This window comes from Peromyscus eremicus, chromosome 1, assembly GCF_949786415.1.
Source record: "Peromyscus eremicus chromosome 1, PerEre_H2_v1, whole genome shotgun sequence".
In the NCBI taxonomy this organism is placed as follows: Eukaryota; Metazoa; Chordata; class Mammalia; order Rodentia; family Cricetidae; genus Peromyscus; species Peromyscus eremicus.
The window spans coordinates 51,231,150-51,249,272 of record NC_081416.1 but is presented as its reverse complement, the minus strand read 5'-3'; the positions used below and the strand labels follow the sequence as shown (position 1 = coordinate 51,249,272).

The 18,123-nt window shown below is 56.6% G+C and overlaps 1 protein-coding gene across 1 annotated transcript in view; it reads right to left on the bottom strand.

The window, feature by feature from the left end:
- Myrf (myelin regulatory factor) overlaps positions 1-18,123 on the bottom strand; it is a 32,380-nt gene that overhangs the window by 2,715 nt on the left and 11,542 nt on the right. The window contains exons 2-24 of the mRNA XM_059252857.1: positions 17,490-17,577; positions 17,120-17,383; positions 14,268-14,329; positions 13,189-13,468; positions 11,919-12,169; positions 11,709-11,832; positions 9,856-10,055; positions 8,507-8,579; positions 8,231-8,341; positions 7,774-7,864; positions 7,204-7,404; positions 6,877-6,988; positions 6,324-6,433; positions 5,544-5,704; positions 5,391-5,463; positions 5,040-5,128; positions 4,685-4,753; positions 3,916-4,004; positions 3,646-3,825; positions 3,182-3,433; positions 1,468-1,555; positions 1,191-1,265; positions 834-939 (exon numbers count right to left, since the gene is read on the bottom strand). Of these exons, the coding sequence (XP_059108840.1) occupies positions 834-939; positions 1,191-1,265; positions 1,468-1,555; positions 3,182-3,433; positions 3,646-3,825; positions 3,916-4,004; positions 4,685-4,753; positions 5,040-5,128; positions 5,391-5,463; positions 5,544-5,704; positions 6,324-6,433; positions 6,877-6,988; positions 7,204-7,404; positions 7,774-7,864; positions 8,231-8,341; positions 8,507-8,579; positions 9,856-10,055; positions 11,709-11,832; positions 11,919-12,169; positions 13,189-13,468; positions 14,268-14,329; positions 17,120-17,383; positions 17,490-17,577 (3,149 nt within the window). The remainder of the gene's footprint in view (positions 1-833; positions 940-1,190; positions 1,266-1,467; positions 1,556-3,181; positions 3,434-3,645; positions 3,826-3,915; positions 4,005-4,684; positions 4,754-5,039; positions 5,129-5,390; positions 5,464-5,543; positions 5,705-6,323; positions 6,434-6,876; positions 6,989-7,203; positions 7,405-7,773; positions 7,865-8,230; positions 8,342-8,506; positions 8,580-9,855; positions 10,056-11,708; positions 11,833-11,918; positions 12,170-13,188; positions 13,469-14,267; positions 14,330-17,119; positions 17,384-17,489; positions 17,578-18,123) is intronic.

Genomic DNA, 18,123 nt, shown 5'->3' with positions numbered 1-18,123 from the left:
ACCATCTGCATCTCAGACAGGAAACAGTCGCTTGCCTCCTCAAGATGCACATATGGCAGAGCTGGGTTCAGCCCCAGGTCTTTGTGGCTATCTATCACAGTATGGCATGGGGACCAGCAGTGAACAGCTTACCTGTCTTACCTAAGGCTTTGACTTGGCCTGTGTTGTGTGGGTTTAGGCCAGAGCCCCACTGCTAAAAGTGACTCATGGGCTGTCCCTCTGCTCTTAAGTGTCCCTCTTTGTAAAGCCATGGATCTCCTCTCTTCCCTTGGGACCCTCGTCTACTCCCTCCTCAGCTCAAGGTATTTTATGCATGTCTTCTCTCCCTCCCTGGAGAACAGGTTCTTGGAAGCTCAGGAAAGGAGACAAGAGAGGCCTGAACAGATACTTGTTGAATAAACACAACTGAGCAATACTCGCCATGAGCTGGGCTGCAACAGGACCTCAAGGAAGCCTTCTACCTTGAGCCCAGGGCTCTTCTAACACCATCTGTCAATCTCTGTCTTGCCCTGAGTCTGAGGGCTGTGGACTCCACACTTGCCTCCCGGGGAGTGGGGGTGGGGAGCTCAGCTCTGCCTGCAGTGGGCACTACATGCTCATCCCAGATCAGTCCCTATAAGCTCTCCTCCCCTGGCCACTGTCACAGGAGATAGAGGTGCCCAACAGAATGGATGAAGACTGAGTCGCATGTCCTCTCCCCCAGACACAGGAGCCCAGCTGGGTGTGTTCCAGTAGACACCCTTGCACTCTGCTTTCCATCATTTGGTGATCACTACCCAGAGAAGAGGAAGGTCTGAGCCCTGACCAGTGCACAGCTTCCTCCCTGCCCCTACCTGGGTGTCCTGATGGGGGTGGAGCCTCTGCAAAAAGCCCCCCTCCTCACAGGGCTCCTCCTTTGACGTCAGGCTACACAACACCACGGACACAGGGGCAGAGGAACTAGGGAATAAGTGGGTTAATGCAATGGGCTTCCCATCTGAGTAGCTGTAGCTCCCCCATCTCCCACGCAGCCAGTCCCACCCACCATCCCATGTAGTCCCAGTGAGGCAGGGGCTTATAACCCCTCTGCAGCCCTTCCCCAGGCAGCCTGGGCCCTCCGTGTAGGAAATGTAGGGGGCACTCAGCTTTGACTTTTCTGAGACTCTGGAGGCTTCCTCATGGTTCCCTCCCTCCCCTACACCAGCACTCACTTCATCTGTAGGGTCAGGCTGAGGTGCAGTGGCGTGCTGCTGCTGACAGGGATGTGGTAGGTGAAGTTTCCAAGCCTAAAGGGGCAAAGATGGTACCTCAGCAAGGCCACTTTGCCAGCCTCCCTCTCTCTTCCTCAGCCTCCTTCTGTACTGAAGCCCTGCCCAAACTTGTGGGAAAAGTTCCTCCTCAAAGGGCCACAATCTGAGCATCCAAACTCCTTGGGCTCATGGCACCTGAGGGGCCCTCTTAGGAGTGACAGGAGGGAGCCCAGCCTACCTGCAGGCATCCTCTGGCACACAATACTGGGAAGTAATAGGCATGGAATTCTCCAGCAGCTGGATGGAGGTCAGGGATGGCACTGGGTCTGTAAGAAGAGAGGCTGTTGGTCTGTGAGGAAGGGGACGGGGTAGAATTATAAATGACAGCCACTGGGACTTCCGCTCACACCTCAGTGAGAGCAGTAAGTCTTCTTCCCAGACCCTCACAACAGGATCACACCACACCCTTTCCCCAGCTGCTCTAGAACCAGCTAGTTCCTATGAGCCTGAGGTCCGCCTCCTTCATAGACCCAAGTCACCCAGAAGCAGGGAGAGGTCCTTCCTGGACCAGCAATGCACAGGAAGGCATTCTCAGGCCTCTGCTCCTGGCCACACACATTTCTTCCCAGCCCTGGGTTCAGCAGGGGTCACCCTGGCAGCCAGAAACCAGCCATGGAAGGGCAGAAGAGCAGTACACACAACGTGGGCTGCCTCCAGCATGTGGTCCTCGTGGAGCAAACCCTCTACTGAGGAGTCACGAGCAGCGCGGAGTTGAGGAGGTGTGTGCATTTCGATGTCTCGGGCTTGCTGCTGCCTAGTCCTGTACCCCAGAAGTGGGAAGCTGTGGTCACTGGCCTCTGAACACTTGCTTGACCTGGTACATTTTCAGTTCTTTGAGGCATAAACCCAAGGTTTCTAGCAGCACCCACAATACCCTGTGAAGCCACCTGATACAGACACGATGGCTTTCCTCATAGGCAACCCCCGGATGTCTTTCAAAGATGGCTCAATGTCACCTCCTTAGGGAAGCCTTCTCTGGTTGCTTTCCTCCTTGGTCGCCCTAGACTAAGCTCCCTCCCTACTCCTGGGGACCCATCACTTTGAGGTGTCTTCACCTCTGCACACTCAGGCAGAGCCATGCGTGTCTCGAGCATCATATCTGTCTCGAGCATCATATCTGTCCCGAGCATCCATGGAGCGGAGGTGAGCTCCCCACCCTTGGAGCTGCCCCACCACTTTGAACATCTGTCTCTGCACAGCCCAAAGTGTCTAGGTTTCTGTTTGCTAAGCCACAAAGTCAAAGTGAGGAAGCCCACATCTCAGTGTAGAGACACTGGTTAAGGCTACCGGGAGCCCAGAGAATACACACAAGTCAGCCTGAAAGAACGCTTCGGTGCTAAAGAGTTCTACCTTGGTGAAAACCAAAGATTTGAGGCTGAGGTCCTAGGACCTCATCCTCTCCACCTTGGCATAGAGACAGAGTGAACATGATCTGGAATTTGGCAAAGTGGAGACATAATTTTAGCTGGCCTGATGATGGGCTATAGGACCCTTCACCTAAGTCTCCAGTTCCTCACTGAAACCATGGCAACAGTGCCTTCCTCTTTTTGTCCGAGACAGGGTCTCTCACTAGCTGGAACTTCATCAAATAGGCTAGGCTAGCTGTCCAGCGAGGTCCAGGGATCTGCCAGTCTCTGCCTCCATCTTGCTATCCCTGGGATTACAAGTGTGTGCCACCACACCTGGTACGTTCTAGGGATCGAACTTTGGTCTTCATATGTTCAAAGCAAGTACTTTGCCTCCTGGGCCATCGCTCCATCCAAGTTGTGAGGACTAAATGACATGATCTGCATGAGGCTTCTGACCTGATCCCTAGTGTCTGCTGACTGACAGTTCTGTGCCCAGGCAGCCTTGTGGCTGGGCCGGCTATAAAGAGTTGAGAGGGCAAGTACCTAGCTGGCCCTGGGTCTGAGCAAGTTGGGCAGGGCTTGGGCTGGGTTGAGGGGCTCCTCTGCGGGCACGACTGTGGAGACCGAAGCTGGGGATGTTCTTGCCCTTGCTCTGCCCCCCAGGAAAGGGGACCACAGGACTGGCTAGAGGGTCCAGGCTTTTGGAGTGCTTGGAATAGCCGATGCCATTAGCTGAAATGCCCCAGGATTTGGCTCTGATGTTGGTGACTGGCAGCGGGGCCATCTGGCTGGGGCCTATAGACAGAAGCAAAGATAAGCTGAGAAAAGGAGAACCAGCTGCCTCCTGTCCTGGGTTTCTGTGAACCCTCTTGTGTTTCCTGGTTCCCTTGGGGGTGACCCCCCCCAATCCAGGAATCCCTCCCACTTTCCCTCTGGGGCCTTTCTCTGGATGCAAATAATACCAAACACCCCTGCCCACCCTGGTTCTGCCCCTAAAACATCCATACCTGAGTGATTGGGGCTGGGGCTGGGGCTGGGCCTGGGGCTTGGAGCAGGGGTAGCCGTGGGGCCAAGGCTAGGATCTGTAACAGGACTGGAGGTGGGAATGGAGCAGCAGACGACGGGGCAGGGCTGGCTGGAGCACAGGTCCAAGGTACGGAGAGCTGGACCTGAGGCTGAATTGGTAACTGAGGAAGCCAGAAGCTCTATGAGCTGGAGGAGGACCCTGGAGCCCCACACCCAGCCACCTGCCCCACCTCATCCCTCCAGACACACACCCAGCAGCAAAGAGGGTTGTGTGCTTGGCATGCCGGTGGTCATAGAGGACTGTCGGAGCTGCGTGGTCCCAAAGCTCTGGCTGGACCTGCTAAGGAAGGGTAGGCTGAGCTCAGAGGCATCGGGAGAGCCCGAGGTCAGGGGGTAGGAGGGCTGGGAGTCCCAGAGAAGCAGGGGTGGGCAGGAGGTGGTGGAGAGGGAATGTGGAGCAGAAGCAGGAAGGAGGGTAGCAGGAGGCCGAGGAGGGAGGGGTGTTTGGTCAGACACATACCATGGGCACATGGCCTCACTCCCCCCAGGATGCTGGGGCCGGAGCAGGGCCAGGAGACAGGAAGTGGACACGGCAAGAGAGCTAAGAGACAATAGAGAGACCAGGAGGGGGACAGTCACAGGGGAGGAGAGAGAAAAGACACAGTCAGGGGTAGCCCCAGGAGCTGGGGCGTGACAGTGACAGACAGAGCCCAAGGTCCTGCTCTGGCCCTCCTTCCTGGCCCTCCTTCTTCCTACAAGTGTTCTCCAGATGGACTACCTGAAGGAGTACTGAGCAGGCCAGAGAGGGCCTGTAGAAAGCATCCACTATACAGGAGCCAGAGAGGACCTGTAGAAAGCACCCACTATACAGGAGACCTCCCCTCCCACCCCAACAGGCTGTGGCAGATTATAAACCCAAGGTTGGACCCCGTTAGAGAGAGATGCCTCTGACCCAGGCCACCCTCCATTAGTCCCACCTGGCCAGAGAGCTTAGCAGCAGCCTGATCTCTAGGGACATACCCATCAGCATCCACCAGGTCCTCTTCGGAGCGCAGGCTCAGAACATACAGTGTGGACATGGACACCACGCTGGGAGCCACAGAAAAGGGTCACTGTCTGAATGCAAGCCACCACCCAACACTGTCTCTCTATGGCAGACTCTGTGGTCTTCCCAGGTGATGTCTGCAAATAGCCCTTCCCAGACCCCGGGGGAGGAGACAGACTAGGCAGCCCACCTTCCCCAACCTCAGCTGCTTGATTCCCAGTCCGTGGTCCTCCCCAACTGCAGGGCCTGGACCCAGGCACATCTGACCCACTGGGGTAAGGCAGCTCTACTCTCTCTTCCAGCCTCCCCAGAGTCTAAGAGACAAGTCACCTGAAGGCCATGACCACCACCAGAGCAATGATAGTTCCCTGCAGGAAGCGCTGACTGATGCAGGCCTGGTCTGGGACCACTGGTGATGACTGGCGACCAAGGGGAGAGAACACAGCAGAAGATGGTGGACTTGGGAACCCTCCTTCCTGGCCCAGTCTCCCCACCACCACTCTTCACGGTCAAAGGGAAAGGAAGCAGGAAGGGATAGAAGGGCCACAAGGTCAAGAGCGGAGAGGGGAGGGGTTAGAGCTGGAGTTTGACGAGGTTGGAATGGTGCCAGCTGGAAAGGGGGAGGCCGTGGAGATAAGGAAGGCCTGGCCCTGTGAGCCTCCCAACCCTGCACAGCCTCACCTTACTGGCCACCTTAGGGGGCCTCTTCTTGTGGGGGACACTGCCTGCCCGGCTAAACTGGCTTCCTGCATGGCTGCAGTAAGAGGACAAGGGGTCAGGATGCTTTGCAGAAGGAGGTCTCTCCTGCCCCCCAAGCCCGCCCGGTACCCCCACCTGAAGGCGCCAGAGCTGCCAGTTGACTTGAGGCTGTCAAGGCGACGCAGTTTGGCCAGCTTGTGGCTCCAGCGCTCCAGCTCATCAATGCGCGTCTCCAGGTTGTCTGTCAGTTTGCACAACTCCTTCACAGCCCCCACATTCTCCATGAAGATTCGCTCCTGCCGGGCAACAACAGCCTTGAGGACACCATCAGCAGCCCAAGAAGTCCCCAAGCTGCGGGCTGGATGGGGGGCAGGAGCAGAATCCCCACTCTCCACAGCCAACAGAGGCCCTAGACACATCCCTGCCTGGAGGTGGCCTCTGCTCCAGCCGAGCCCTGGTTCACACAGCATGTCTTTTGGCCCCTGCCTAGGCTGAATATCTACCTGAACAGCCTTGCCTCTCTCAAGCCAGAGCGCCAGCCCTTGGGTCTGCTCCCTCAGGCAGGTAAAATGTGCCATCTGTCTGTTTCTGTACACAAGGTTCATGGCGCTAAGTGCAGATATTCCCTTCATAATAAACCGTACCTTCGAGTCTTGAGACAACTACGTGACACACTGAGCTATCCTCTTTTAATTGACGGGGGTGGGGGGAGTGCAACCTCAGTGGGATTCATCTTGCCCTGTACCAGACAGCCTCCAGGGGTTAACTTGTCCCTCCACCTTGAATACTGGCCCCCTTCCTGTGTGGTGGGGAGGGACTCTGGAGGAAAGTTCTTCCTTCCTCCCTCTGCCAGCCAGTGCCCCCCGCTGGCTAGCCCCTCTGTCCCAGAGCTTCATCCAGTCCCCCATAACTGACCTTGTTCACTACCAGGAAGTTCTCTATGGTTTTCCCGTTGGCAAAGACTACATCTCCTGTGTCCTTCACAGCCTCAGGCAAGATCTCCTTCACTTCCTGTGCGATGACACCTGGGGACAAGCCAAGGGTGTGTTGTGTGGCTGGGGGTCCTGCCCACAGCTGCTCGTAGCTTCCTGGAGAAGTACCTGAGAGTTGAGTTTTGAGGAGCCCTGGAGCAGGGGCTCCCTCAGACAACTGTCGAAGTTCCCAGGCTCAGGATGTGAGATTTATGGGGAAGGTAGGATCCTAGCAGTGTCTTAGGGGAAGGAGGTGGGGTTCTGAGAGGATGCAAAGTCTCTGAATGCTGTGTGACAAAGATTTCAGGCCAGGTGACGCTTAGGATGACGAGTCCAGGGGCAGGGATCCAAAGATTTGGGAGACATGCTAGTCCAGTAGCAGAGGGGTCAATATTTCAGAGGGTGGAACTCCAAAGATCAATGCAGAGGGTTCTGGGAACAAGTTCCAAGAGATAGGACAGACTGGTCAGAACTTGAGGACACAGGCACATCTCTACCTGTCTCTGGTGCGGTGGCCTCAATGCCCGCGCTGGCAGCGAACTCGGGCTTGTATCTGTAGTGCACCAGCCGCATCCGCGAGATCCGCTTCAGCTGCTCAGTGGTGTCCACCTGCCAGGGGATAGAGCCAATGAATGCTGAACCCTCCTCCCCTCCTCCAGAGCAGGCCTCAGGTACAGCTAGGTGGCAGCCTGGGGCTGCAGTGTGGAAGGGAGACTCTGGTACAGAGGTGCAGAGTCAGCCTCCCCACCCCTACTCTGGCATCCTTCCCACTGGTCCTACTCATCACCCACAGCACTGCCCCTCACCTGTGGCCTCAACCCTACCTCCTGTACATGCTCCTTGGCCCGCAAATCTGAAGGGTGCATGAGAGATCCCATGACCTTGACATTGCCGTGCACAACCAGTGCCTCGTCGGGCCGGTCTGTGTTGATGCCCACACGGCCATGGTGGAAGACAGTGTCTGGCAGCTGTGCCCGTTGCCACAGAACGTCACTGTCACTCTCAAACTGGCCTGGGTTAGAGGCCTACGATGGCAAGTTGGATCTGGATCAGTCTTGGAGTTAGGGGGAACTTCAGGGCCCTGAGAAAAGGGGAAACCCCAGGAACACCCTTCCTAGTCAAGTCTCCTTGCCCCGACGTGTTCAATCAACTGCCCTGCTCCTTGTGACAACCTTGAGTCACTTGTGGGACCCAGGAGACTACTAGGTGTGATCCACCTTCGTGCTTTACGGTGAAAAGGACCCTGCGGCCTAGATAGGGTCACGAAGCCCAAGGCCACACAACCAGGGCCCAACAAGAGGTGCACCCAACCCAACCCCATCCCATAGTATTTTCTTGATGCCATTTCTTCTAGCTCAAGGGAGATGTTGCCCCTGGGGGGAGATGACTCTCACCCGCACAATGATGCGCTCTGAGATCTGGGCTGCCAGTGTGTAGTTCTGGTTCTGTGCATGCGCCTGGAGGGCCACCACCAGCATGAAATACCTGGGATACATCGGGGACTCAGTAACACTCAGGGGTGCCCCTAGCCACCCTCCCTGGGCCAGGTGCCTGGGTACACTGCCTCACTCTGTCATCACACCCCGGGAGGTGGAGTTATCCCAGGATCCCAGAGGAGAAACAGGAGCCTCCACTAGGGGGCAGAATTCCTCTCTGGGTCCACCACTAGGAGCCCCAGAACTGTTTCTGAACTCAGTCATCAGTCTTCTGAGCCTGAGTCCCTAAATCTGCCAAATATTTTGAACCTCAGGTTCCCATTGTGGACCCTGTCCCTGGCTTGCCCCATGGAGGCCCCTATTTGACCCGTTGCTCGGAAGGGAGAGACTCATGCGGCCAGGCTGGCTTGCTCACCTCTGGTCAGGGTTGGGCTTGCCTTTCTTTCGCATGTTGTTGGCAGTGGTCTCACTGAAGTGGAGCCGCCCCACGGTCACCTTTGTGACCTGCTCAGGGGGAAGATTGACCCTGCAGAGGATGAGCAGATGCTCAGGGAGCAGAAAAGGAGGCTGCCAGGAGCCGTGCAGCAGAGCGACCGCAGGCAAAGCACACCGTGCGCGCCCGAGTGTGTCTCCCTGGCCAGGTCTAAGATGGGCCCTTCCAGGCACCACCCCCACAGGGCTGGACACTCACGTGACAGGGTTGAAGGGCCTCTTGCTTCTGTCCGACTGTGACTGCTCAATGTTGATAGACTGGTTCAGGGCCTCTAGCTGGAGAGGAACAGGCCCAGGGCACCTCAGGATAAGGTTCCCCTCCTGGTCTTTTCCTCCTTCATCCCTTCACCCTGGTCTGCAGCAGAATTCTGCCTCCACTTCACTTTCTCACACACTCAGGGGCCTCCCCATCCACACTCCACACTCCCAAGCCATTTCAATGACACACGTAGCCTTCACGTCAGCTCACAGTTCATTACTTCCGCTGCTTCCGTATGGTGAGGTATGGTCACCTCCATGATGTCAACACGTCACCGTGTCATCCCTAACTTCTCCATGCACATCCATGTTTTCCAGTTAGTCTTATGACCCATACCCATCCCTGCACACTCTTCTCGCCTGCAGCCAGCCCCCTCACACACACACACACACACACACACACACACACACACACACACACACACACAGCATCTCAGTCACTCTCACATACCGGTACATAGCCTCTCAGAAACAGTGGCTGAACCATGCCAACACGCCAGGCCCAGCCTGTGACAGAATCAGACACACCTTGTCTTGTCCCCAGGCAGCTCATGGGCTCCAGTAGCTGTGCTATGGAACCCCTCAGTCACAAAGGGCCTTGGGGGAGGTTTCCCAGAGGGACAACAAGATGGCGTCTGCCGAGAGGAATGGGACTGGACTGGGATGGAACTTCAGGAGGGCATCTCAAGGAGTGCAAATGTGGGACCCAGCACACGCGGCGATGGATTTCTAAGGCCCTGTGGGCACAGCTTAGAAGACAGTGGGAAGACTCTGGAGTCTTGGGAAGGAAGGGGTATACTGCAACCACATGTGTCATTGGGATTGGGGCCAGAGTAGAAGCTGATTGGATATTCAGACATGGGATGACTCAAGCCAAAGGAGAGGCCGAGGGGTGGAGGTAAGGGCTACTCCAGAGCCTCCAAACAGAGCCAAGTGTACAGCAAGCTGAGGTTAGGAGGGTCCCTAGATATCTGGCTTGAGTAGCCAGGACCCTGAGGTGGAGCAGGGGAGAGGGACAAGTGGCAGGGAGTTTGGTTTGGTTCTGAGAGCTGAGGCATCCACCAGAGGGCCAGAGGATGGGTCTTGGCTTGGAGGTGAAGCCTTGAGGTCTGGGGTGGGGAGGAAGGCAAGGCATAAGGGAGATGGTGAGGTCCGAGCAGCCCCACATCTAGGTGGCGGGCACTAGAAGAGGCGGAGGTGGAGGGCAGCCATGAGATACAGCTGTGGGGTATCTCCTCATCACTTGCATCCCTGGTCCTGCTGCTCTCCCTTCCCAGCCAGACCCCAAACCTGCCTTCACTCCATGCAGCTTCAGGTAGAAGCAGTCCAGTGGCTTGAGGCCCTCTGGCGTCTTCACATACTTGGGCTCACCCAGCATGCCGATGTACACGGTCACCTGGAAGTGGTTCTTCTTCTGGCACACAAAAGCGTCGTCACCCACCGAAAAGTTGAAGCCCTTGTCGGCGTCCACCCGGTAGGTGAGCATAGGCCTAGAGGCGGGGAGGGGGACGGGGTCGAGACTCACCAGTAGTCCCCCAAGCTACATACGGAATAGTGCTTCCTCCTATAGGCCCTGTTCCAACGCCATTACTTATTCTGTGTCCTCCAAGATCCCTCAAACCACCAAGGGGTCCAGTCCCATGCTCGCCTGGAAACTAAAGCCCCCAAGAGGAGCTGCACAGGTTTTTTTGTTACATGCCCGGGGCCACCCACTGTTCTATGCTGGGATGAAGGAAGCAAGCCAAGGCTCTAAAGGCCCACCAGAAGTGAGGGGACTCTAGAGGAAGGCCTTGGCCACCCTTCAGCACACTTAACCATTTCCCACACACTGCCTTGAAACCCCCTCCCTTGTGGGAGATGGGATGAGAGGGGCCGCATCTGCAGAGTTTCACTGTGTCTGACAGCTGGTTGCCATGGAAACGGTGGAACCAGGAGCCAGCTCTGCCTTGGGCCCACCCTGACCCACCCTGGCCCACCCCCTTGCTCAAGGCCCCCAGTGCCCTCATTCTGACTCCCACAACTGCCCCAGAGAGGGGAGTACTTCTGGTTTCTGACCTCCCCCTCAGGAACAACTGAAACTTGCCGTCTGTCACTGAGCCAGTGTCTGGAGCCTTAGGGCACCTCCAGGGGCAGTAAAGAGAGCACTTACTGACTTAGGACTTGACTCATCCTCCCCTGAGGTACCCCGCTGGACACCCACAGAAAGCTGGACAGGGAGAATGCCTCTCCACTCATGAGCAAGTTCCAAGGGAGGGCCTGGTCTCACCCTCTCTTCCCTTACAGGGCTCACCCATCTGTCTGACCTAAGAAAATACCAGAAAGTACCTGGGCCACACTGGGGACCTCTGCTGCTAGCTCTCTGGCCTTGGGGCCTAGATGGGGAGATAGCAAAGTGCCTAAGGAGTATGGAAATGTGAATAGAGGGATTTCTCTCCAGGCCATAGGGACCAGATCCCATAAACACCATCTAGATCATTTCAGTGGCCATCACAACTGGGCATCGCACCCCACCCAGCCCTGGGAGCTACAGGATAGAAATCCCACAGCTCAGGACACTCACTCCAGGAAGCCTGTCTCAGCCCCAATCATCTAGCTCCTGCTTGGCTAAGTCGGAAGGACCTTGAGGGGCGTCATCCTCTGACGCACCCACTGGCCTTTTAGGGGAGGAAGGAGGGTGGTCCCCACTGGGCTCTTGGCCTGGGGCCTGGGAAGCTAGATCCGTGTGGTGCTGAGGAAGAAACAGGAACGCCCTGGGCAGCCACACCCCCAGCCTCCCCTTCCCCTCCTCCCTCCGCAAGGAGGGGGCTGCTGTAAGGGCCTAGCTTCTGTGAAGCCTCTTGCTACCTTCCGGGAATGTAGGAGGAGAACCTGGAGGAGGGGCCAGGAGGCATGCCTCCGCCCACTTCTTCCTGACTTGGCTCCCATGGCCCCTCCCTGGTAGATACCACTACCTTTAGAGAGACCTGGGCTGACCAGAGGCCCTGAAGCCTGAGCCCTGGGCCTAATTCTTCCCTGAGCTTGTTGGCTCTTCTGTCAAATGTGATTCTTTTAAAACCCTGAGCACTCGGAGGCCCTGACTTAGGACCTCAGTGGGGTCCTAAGCTGTCCCAAGACAAGGTGGCTAGGTGGCACGGGTCACTCACAGCTCCTTGTAGTTGGCGTCATACAGGGTTGCCCACTTGTTCTGCTGATGCGGCTGCCACTTGATGGACTGGTAATTGGGGTCCAGGTAGGAGCCACTGAGGCTATCACTGTCCTGCAGGAGGCCTGGAGGGAGGGAATACTAGGTCAGATTATATACTAGGAGCCCAGGGCTCCCACTCCCCTGCTGCAATGGTCAGTCAGTCACCTACCTGGGGAGGGTGCACCTGGTGGGTGCCAAGGTGGAGTCTGGACTCGGGCAATGCTGAGGGGCAAGGAGCTGGTGCCAGGTGAGAGTGGGCCCTGGGGAGGCCATGGTGGGGATGGTGCTCTGGCGGGGTGTGGGGGCAAGGCTGTCACAGTCCCAGGTTCCTGCTTGATCATTCCGTTCAACATTTGGGCATTGAGGGTGTTGGGGGGCGATTCGGAGTGCTTCCTCTTCTTTGAGGGGTGTGGAGGGAGTCTGGGAAGCAAAGGTGAGTGCCATGGGGGCCGGCTCTCTCTCCCTGAGCCTTCTCCTGTGCAGTGCCCACCACTCTCCCCTAGGCACCATTTCAGCAGGCAATGCCCAGCCAGGAAGACGCTTCCTACAGGAAGCCCTCAGGTACCTTCTCAGTACTCTAGCCTGTCACTCAGTGTTCCTATTCTCTGTCTTTGCTACAGTCTTACCCCTACCCTGATGGAATCCAGGAGGGCGGGGGTCTGTGCCTCCACAGAGCAACAGAGCATCTGTATCACACAGAGCACCCTACAATTGTTACTCTCAGAAACCTGAGGATAAGCTGGGGGGGCGGGGGTGGTGGTGGCGGCGGCGCTCGCCTTTAATCCCAGCACTAGGGAGGCAGAGACAGGGGGATCTCTGTGAGTTCGACGCCAGCTTGGTCTACAGAGTGAGATCCAGGACAGGCACCAAAACTACACAGAGAAACCCTGTCTCAAAAAAAAAAAAAAAAAAAAAAAAAAAAAAGGAAAGAAAAGAAACCTGAGGATTTCAGTAAGTGGGCAAAAAGGCATTGGGGTCTGGATTAAGAATTCAGTTCCAGCCGGGCGGTGGTGGCGCACGCCTTTAATCCCAGCACTTGGGAGGCAGAGCCAGGCGGATCTCTGTGAGTTCAAGGCCAGCCTGGGCTACCAAGTGAGTTCCAGGAAAGGCGCAAAGCTACACAGAGAAACCCTGTCTCGAAAAACCAAAAAAAAAAAAAAAAAAAAAGAATTCAGTTCCAGTTTCAAGTCTTGGCTGTGCCTTTTCCTAGTCCATGACCTGGGAGAACTATTTTCTTTTCTTAGAACCTCAGTTTACCCATCTGTGACTGGGGTAGCTGTCACTAATCAGCTATGGCCGTAGGCCCTCCAGGCATCGCTCCTGTAGGGCCTCTGTTTTTCCCTAGGGTAACCTTGTCTCCCTGCTCTCGACACCCTGGCTCCCACCCCACCTTCCTCCCACCCCACCTTCCTGCCAAGGAGGCTCTAACCAGGCCTTACTCAGCTCCGTGCTGCTGCAGCAGCTGGTGTAGCACCTGAGTCTGCTGGGTGTGGTGGAGTTCGGGGGGCACCAGACCCGGCCCCATGGCAGCATAGGGGGGTACGGGGGGCTCAGCCTTCATGTAGAGGTCCCGCTGAATGACAGGGTAGTGAGGTGGGGGTGGCGGGGGTGGTGGGGGGCCTGGCAAGTGGGCTGGAGGCGGGGGCGGGTGCTCCAGGCGGGAAGGAACTCCCACGTGGCACAGAGTCTCCGGGGTTATGGTGCGCAGAAGATGGGGGTCTGAGAAAGAGAGGGGAACAGGAGTCAGAGACCCACCTCACCCATTCTCCCTAGGCACGACCTCTTGCTTCCGTGCCCTCCTGAGCCATGCCAGAGGCTGGGTGGGGAGACTGGAAAGCCAGCTACTAGAGTCTGGACAGAGAAGTCAGACTCTGTGCCGGGGTGGTTCCTCATCCTAGCCAGCTCTCTCCCCTAGGCTGTCCAGGCCAAGCCCCTCTGGAGATCCCCAGTCTCTAACTCCTTTGAAGCCTGAAGAAAGAGTCTCCGGGAGACCCCAGCCCAGTCCCCCACCCAGCCTCCTCCCCACGGCCGCCCCACTCCCGTTCCAGGGGCCAGCCCCCCCAGCCTGAGGGGGCTGCAGCTCCCTTTGTTCCTCAGGAAGCATTCCAGGGATGTTTTGGTAGGATAAACAGAACTCTTGACCCCTCTTCAGTCTGCCCGTGATCATTCTACTCTTGGCCACATGGGGGCCCACTGTGCCCCTCAGCGCCCTGGAAAGGTGGGCCCAGCAGCACCCTTCCTCAGCTGTCCACTTACCGCCAAAGGGCGCGTCCATGATGGCGCAGGGGGCCAGACGGTGGCATCACCAGCGGGGACACTTGCTCTGAGGCAGGACCAGGCTCCCCACCCGCCCATGGGGGAACAATAGCCAGCGCCGAGGAGTATTTGACCAGCGATAATCTGGCCCGTTGGGCAGCCGCTGGCCCCCTCCCTCCCTCCTCCCTCTTTCCTTGATAAGCCTGCACCAACCACTTGCCCAAACCCAGAGGGGGAGGGTGGCGCTGCCCGCTGGACTCACCATTCACCTGCTGAGGGGAGTAGGCCTCAGAGCCTGAGTCTGGGGGCGAGTCTGGCAGTGTGCTGCAGGGGGCCGGAGGAGGGAGACGGTTGGGCCAGCAGTTGAACCCCCAGACCCCACCAACCCTCAAGCCTGGCAGCTCCTCTGGTGGGCAGGGTTGCAAAGATCCCCCCCCCCCATCTTCGCCAGAGACTGAGGCCATTGAGATCTCCTCACAGATACCCCAGGGTATCTCTGTTCAACTATCCTAAAGCCCTGGAAGGATCCATGGCTTAACTGTGGGTGAAGGACTTTGGGATCCTGCCCTGGATCTCCAAACCTAATAATGGTTATCTGTGGCTCAGTGGCCAGGTCTCTCTCTGATGGTGGTACAGGGATTGAAGGATCCCCCTCCTCGGAACGAGGGGACAAGCCTCCACCTCCCTTCAGCACCCACTGAAGCCTCCAGCTTCCTGGAAATCCTTGGACCTGGGGGCTGGGTCTAAGGTGGTTCAGTGGGTCACCAGGAGTTGCCTTGCCATAGGCAGGTGTGAGCCGGGGTGTGAACTGGGCAGGGAGCCAGCTTTTCTGGCTGGTTTTTTTTTTTTTTTTTTTTTTTCCCTTGTAAGTTTTATTTTATCAGTGGTTCAGGCAAAAGAACAAACGCAAGCCCAGAGGTCAACATGTCCTGTGCAAACCGTGTCCTCGCCCAGAGAGAGGACGACTGCAGCTGCCCAGGGATCCGACTTTGCTTTTGGTCATCTGTCATCTCCACATCTGGAGAGACTCCCCTCCACCATGCTCAGGGACCACCAGAAAGGCTTCAGGGGCTGACTGTAGAGTCTTACTGCATCCCTGGACAAGCCATGCCCACTTCTCTCCCCGGCCCCCGCCGCCCCCCACTTGTGGAGGCCTCATTACATCTCTGAAATCAGCTCAAGAATAAAGATCCTGAATCTGATGCAGTCATGTACCCCAAGTTACTCAGGAGGCTTGAGAACAGAGGATCACAAGTTCAAGGCCTGCCAGGGCTACAGAATTAGTTTAAGGCCAACTTGGACAACTTAGTGAGACCCTGTCTCAAAAAGTGAAAGAGGGGGCCCAGGATGTAGCTCAGTGGTTGAGCACTTGCCTAGCATGCATGAAGAGCTCCTGAGTTCGGACCTCAAATAAAAAAAGTGGACCCCAAAACAACGGTCCTAAGGATAACATGGGACAGTAGGCAGGGTAGGGCCTCAGTCCGTGTGCTGACCCAGCTCTACCCCAAGTCCACCTCCCATCTGGCCCCCGTACCTCCTAACAGTGTCTCTCACACCCTCTGGTCCCTGACGTCAAATGTCCCGGCTCACATGAGCCTGTGTTCTTTCATATTCTCACTTGTTATTTCCTGTTTGGTGGTGTATTCTTTTATTTTTACAGTGCTGGAGAGGGAATCCAGGGCCTTGCACACACCAGAAAGTACTCTGCCACACACCCTCAGCCCTGTGGTACATCGATGCCTCTCTCACCACCCATTGTGGGGCACATGTCTGTCTTGTTTATTGCTTAGAACAAAGCCTAGACCAGGGTGCCATGTGACTCTGAACCAGCTCTGCAGGGGCCATTTGAGCTGGTTCAGGGGAAGGCCAAGGAGCTCACTTGTGCCTGCTAAACCCTAGCCCTCTCCCTTCCACATCAGGCAGCTTAGACTTAGAGACATCCTCAAGCAACTAAGGTTTGTCCCTGGCACAGTGTGCCTGGCCTCCACTACAGTCACCCTAAGCCAGGTCCTCAGGAGCCTCTGTTGACAATGTGTCAAATATATCGACCCAGTACTTCCTCCTTCCTCTCTGCTTTCCTCCACTTAGTTTCCACCATGAATGTGGGCTCATGTTAAAGGTGAGGAAACCCAGCCTCTGGCAGAGGTCATGGGTCACCAAGCCCAGAAGCTGACGAATGGGAGGACTGGGCTGGTGCCAGGCTACTGGACACTGCATCATCTATGCCCCCTGTAGCCTTCTACCTAAAGACAAGACCTCTGCCCTGCTTCACTGAGGTCTGTGGAGAGCCTGGTGGACATGTCCCCTTGAGCATGCTCTGGAGCACAGGTTCTCAATTTGTGGGTCATGACCCCTGAGGGGGGTGTCAAATGACCCTTTTACAGGGGTCACATATCAGATATTCTGCATATCAGATATTTACATCACAATTCATAACAGTAGCAAAATCACAGTTATGAAGTAGCAATGAAAATAATTTTATGGTTGGGGGTCACCACAACATGAGCAACTGTATTAAAGGGTCATAGCATTAGGAAGGTTGAGAACCACAGGATCTGGAGGCTGGCTGGGCCATAGCTGCAGGTGGTCAAAGCCAGGCACAGGGTCAGACCTGGGTCAAGACATCAGTGCAGTCAGTCATAGAGAGATGGGGAAGGCTGGCAGAGCCAAGTTCCCCCCAGGATGTAACTGATCTTGGCTCCACAAGGTAAGAGGCCACTCACTGGTAACTCTCGGGGACACAGAAAATGTCAGCTAAATGCTCCATAGGTCGATGGGGGCATGGGAGCATGCTTGGGTGCCCTGTGGGTGAGCATATGTATGTTTGGGTTCCTGTGAGTGCTGACTGGGGTCCTGGGTCTTTCCGATTCTGTTCCAACATTTTTCTAGCACTACCATCCATCCTCAGTGTTCTCAGAACCCTGGTGGCTGTTCGTGGCCTCAGAAAAAAGCACATAAGTCTCCTAATACCCTGGTGTCACCCCTATTGGAACCCACCCATAGGGAGTCTGTTATTTAAACCCTACCCACTGTGAGTTCACAGGCCAGCATCTGCCCGACAGTGGCCGCTGTGCCCCTGTATCCTGTCCCCACCCACTCCCTGCCCCCACTCACCCTGGGGCATAGGGAGGCTTGGGCTCTGCCTTGATGGGAGGCCCAGAGCCCCCCAGGAAGGGCTTGGGGGCGGTGCCCATGCCGTTGTTGTTGTTGCAGTTGAGTGGGGTGCCGTAGGTCGGGGGTGGGAGGGGGCCATGGCGCCCGGGGGATGGTCCACTCCCAGGGGGGCTCAGGTGGTGGAGCCCGCTGGAGCCAGGAATGGCTGGTGGCCCGTGGGGGAAGGAGGCTGTGCTGGCTGGTGCAGAGATGTCAGGGAAGCAGCTGTGGGGAAGGGAGGAGGGCTCAGCCCCCAGGTCCCCAGGCCCGAGGGGAAGTTCCATCCCCTCCCGCAGGGAACTGCCCAGAGGTCTCAGCTGAGGTGACTCACAGATCAGAGGCGTCCTCCTTGCCAATGTACTCCTCCAGGATACTGGTGTCTATATTGGAGGGCTCCAGGGCACCGCTGATGTCATGGCCTGAAAAGCAGAGGCAGCTGGATTTGAGACAGCTCCCCGAAGACCCTAGGCCTAGCGCCCACCAGTCCTCCCCAGACTAGGCTCTCTGAAACATATGACCCAGCTGCTCTCTACGCACGGTCTTTCACTGTCCACCCCTGAGGCCCCTCCAAAAATAACGCCTGCCCACAACCCTTAAGGATTTCCCAGATCAACAGCCCAATGTGTAGGGTTGGGGACACAGAAGTCACTCTTGTCCTTCCACATCCTTTCTCTGGCTATATGACAGGACCATCTCGCTCCCTCTCATCTAAACCTCTATCTTACAGAGTGCTCTGAGGAGCAAGCAAGACCCTATCACCCCAGTGGCTCAGACCGAGAATGAGTTTCCTGCCCTGTACTTCTAGGAGACCCAGCCTTGAGCATGTGGAAGCATGAGGTCTGGCTGGGCAAAACACACACCCTGGGGCCCAGGAACTCAAGGACCCATGGCACCCCAGACCCCAGCTTCAGGGAGAGTTGGAGACCAAGATCAGCAGTGCCATGGAGGCCCGTCTCTGATGGCTA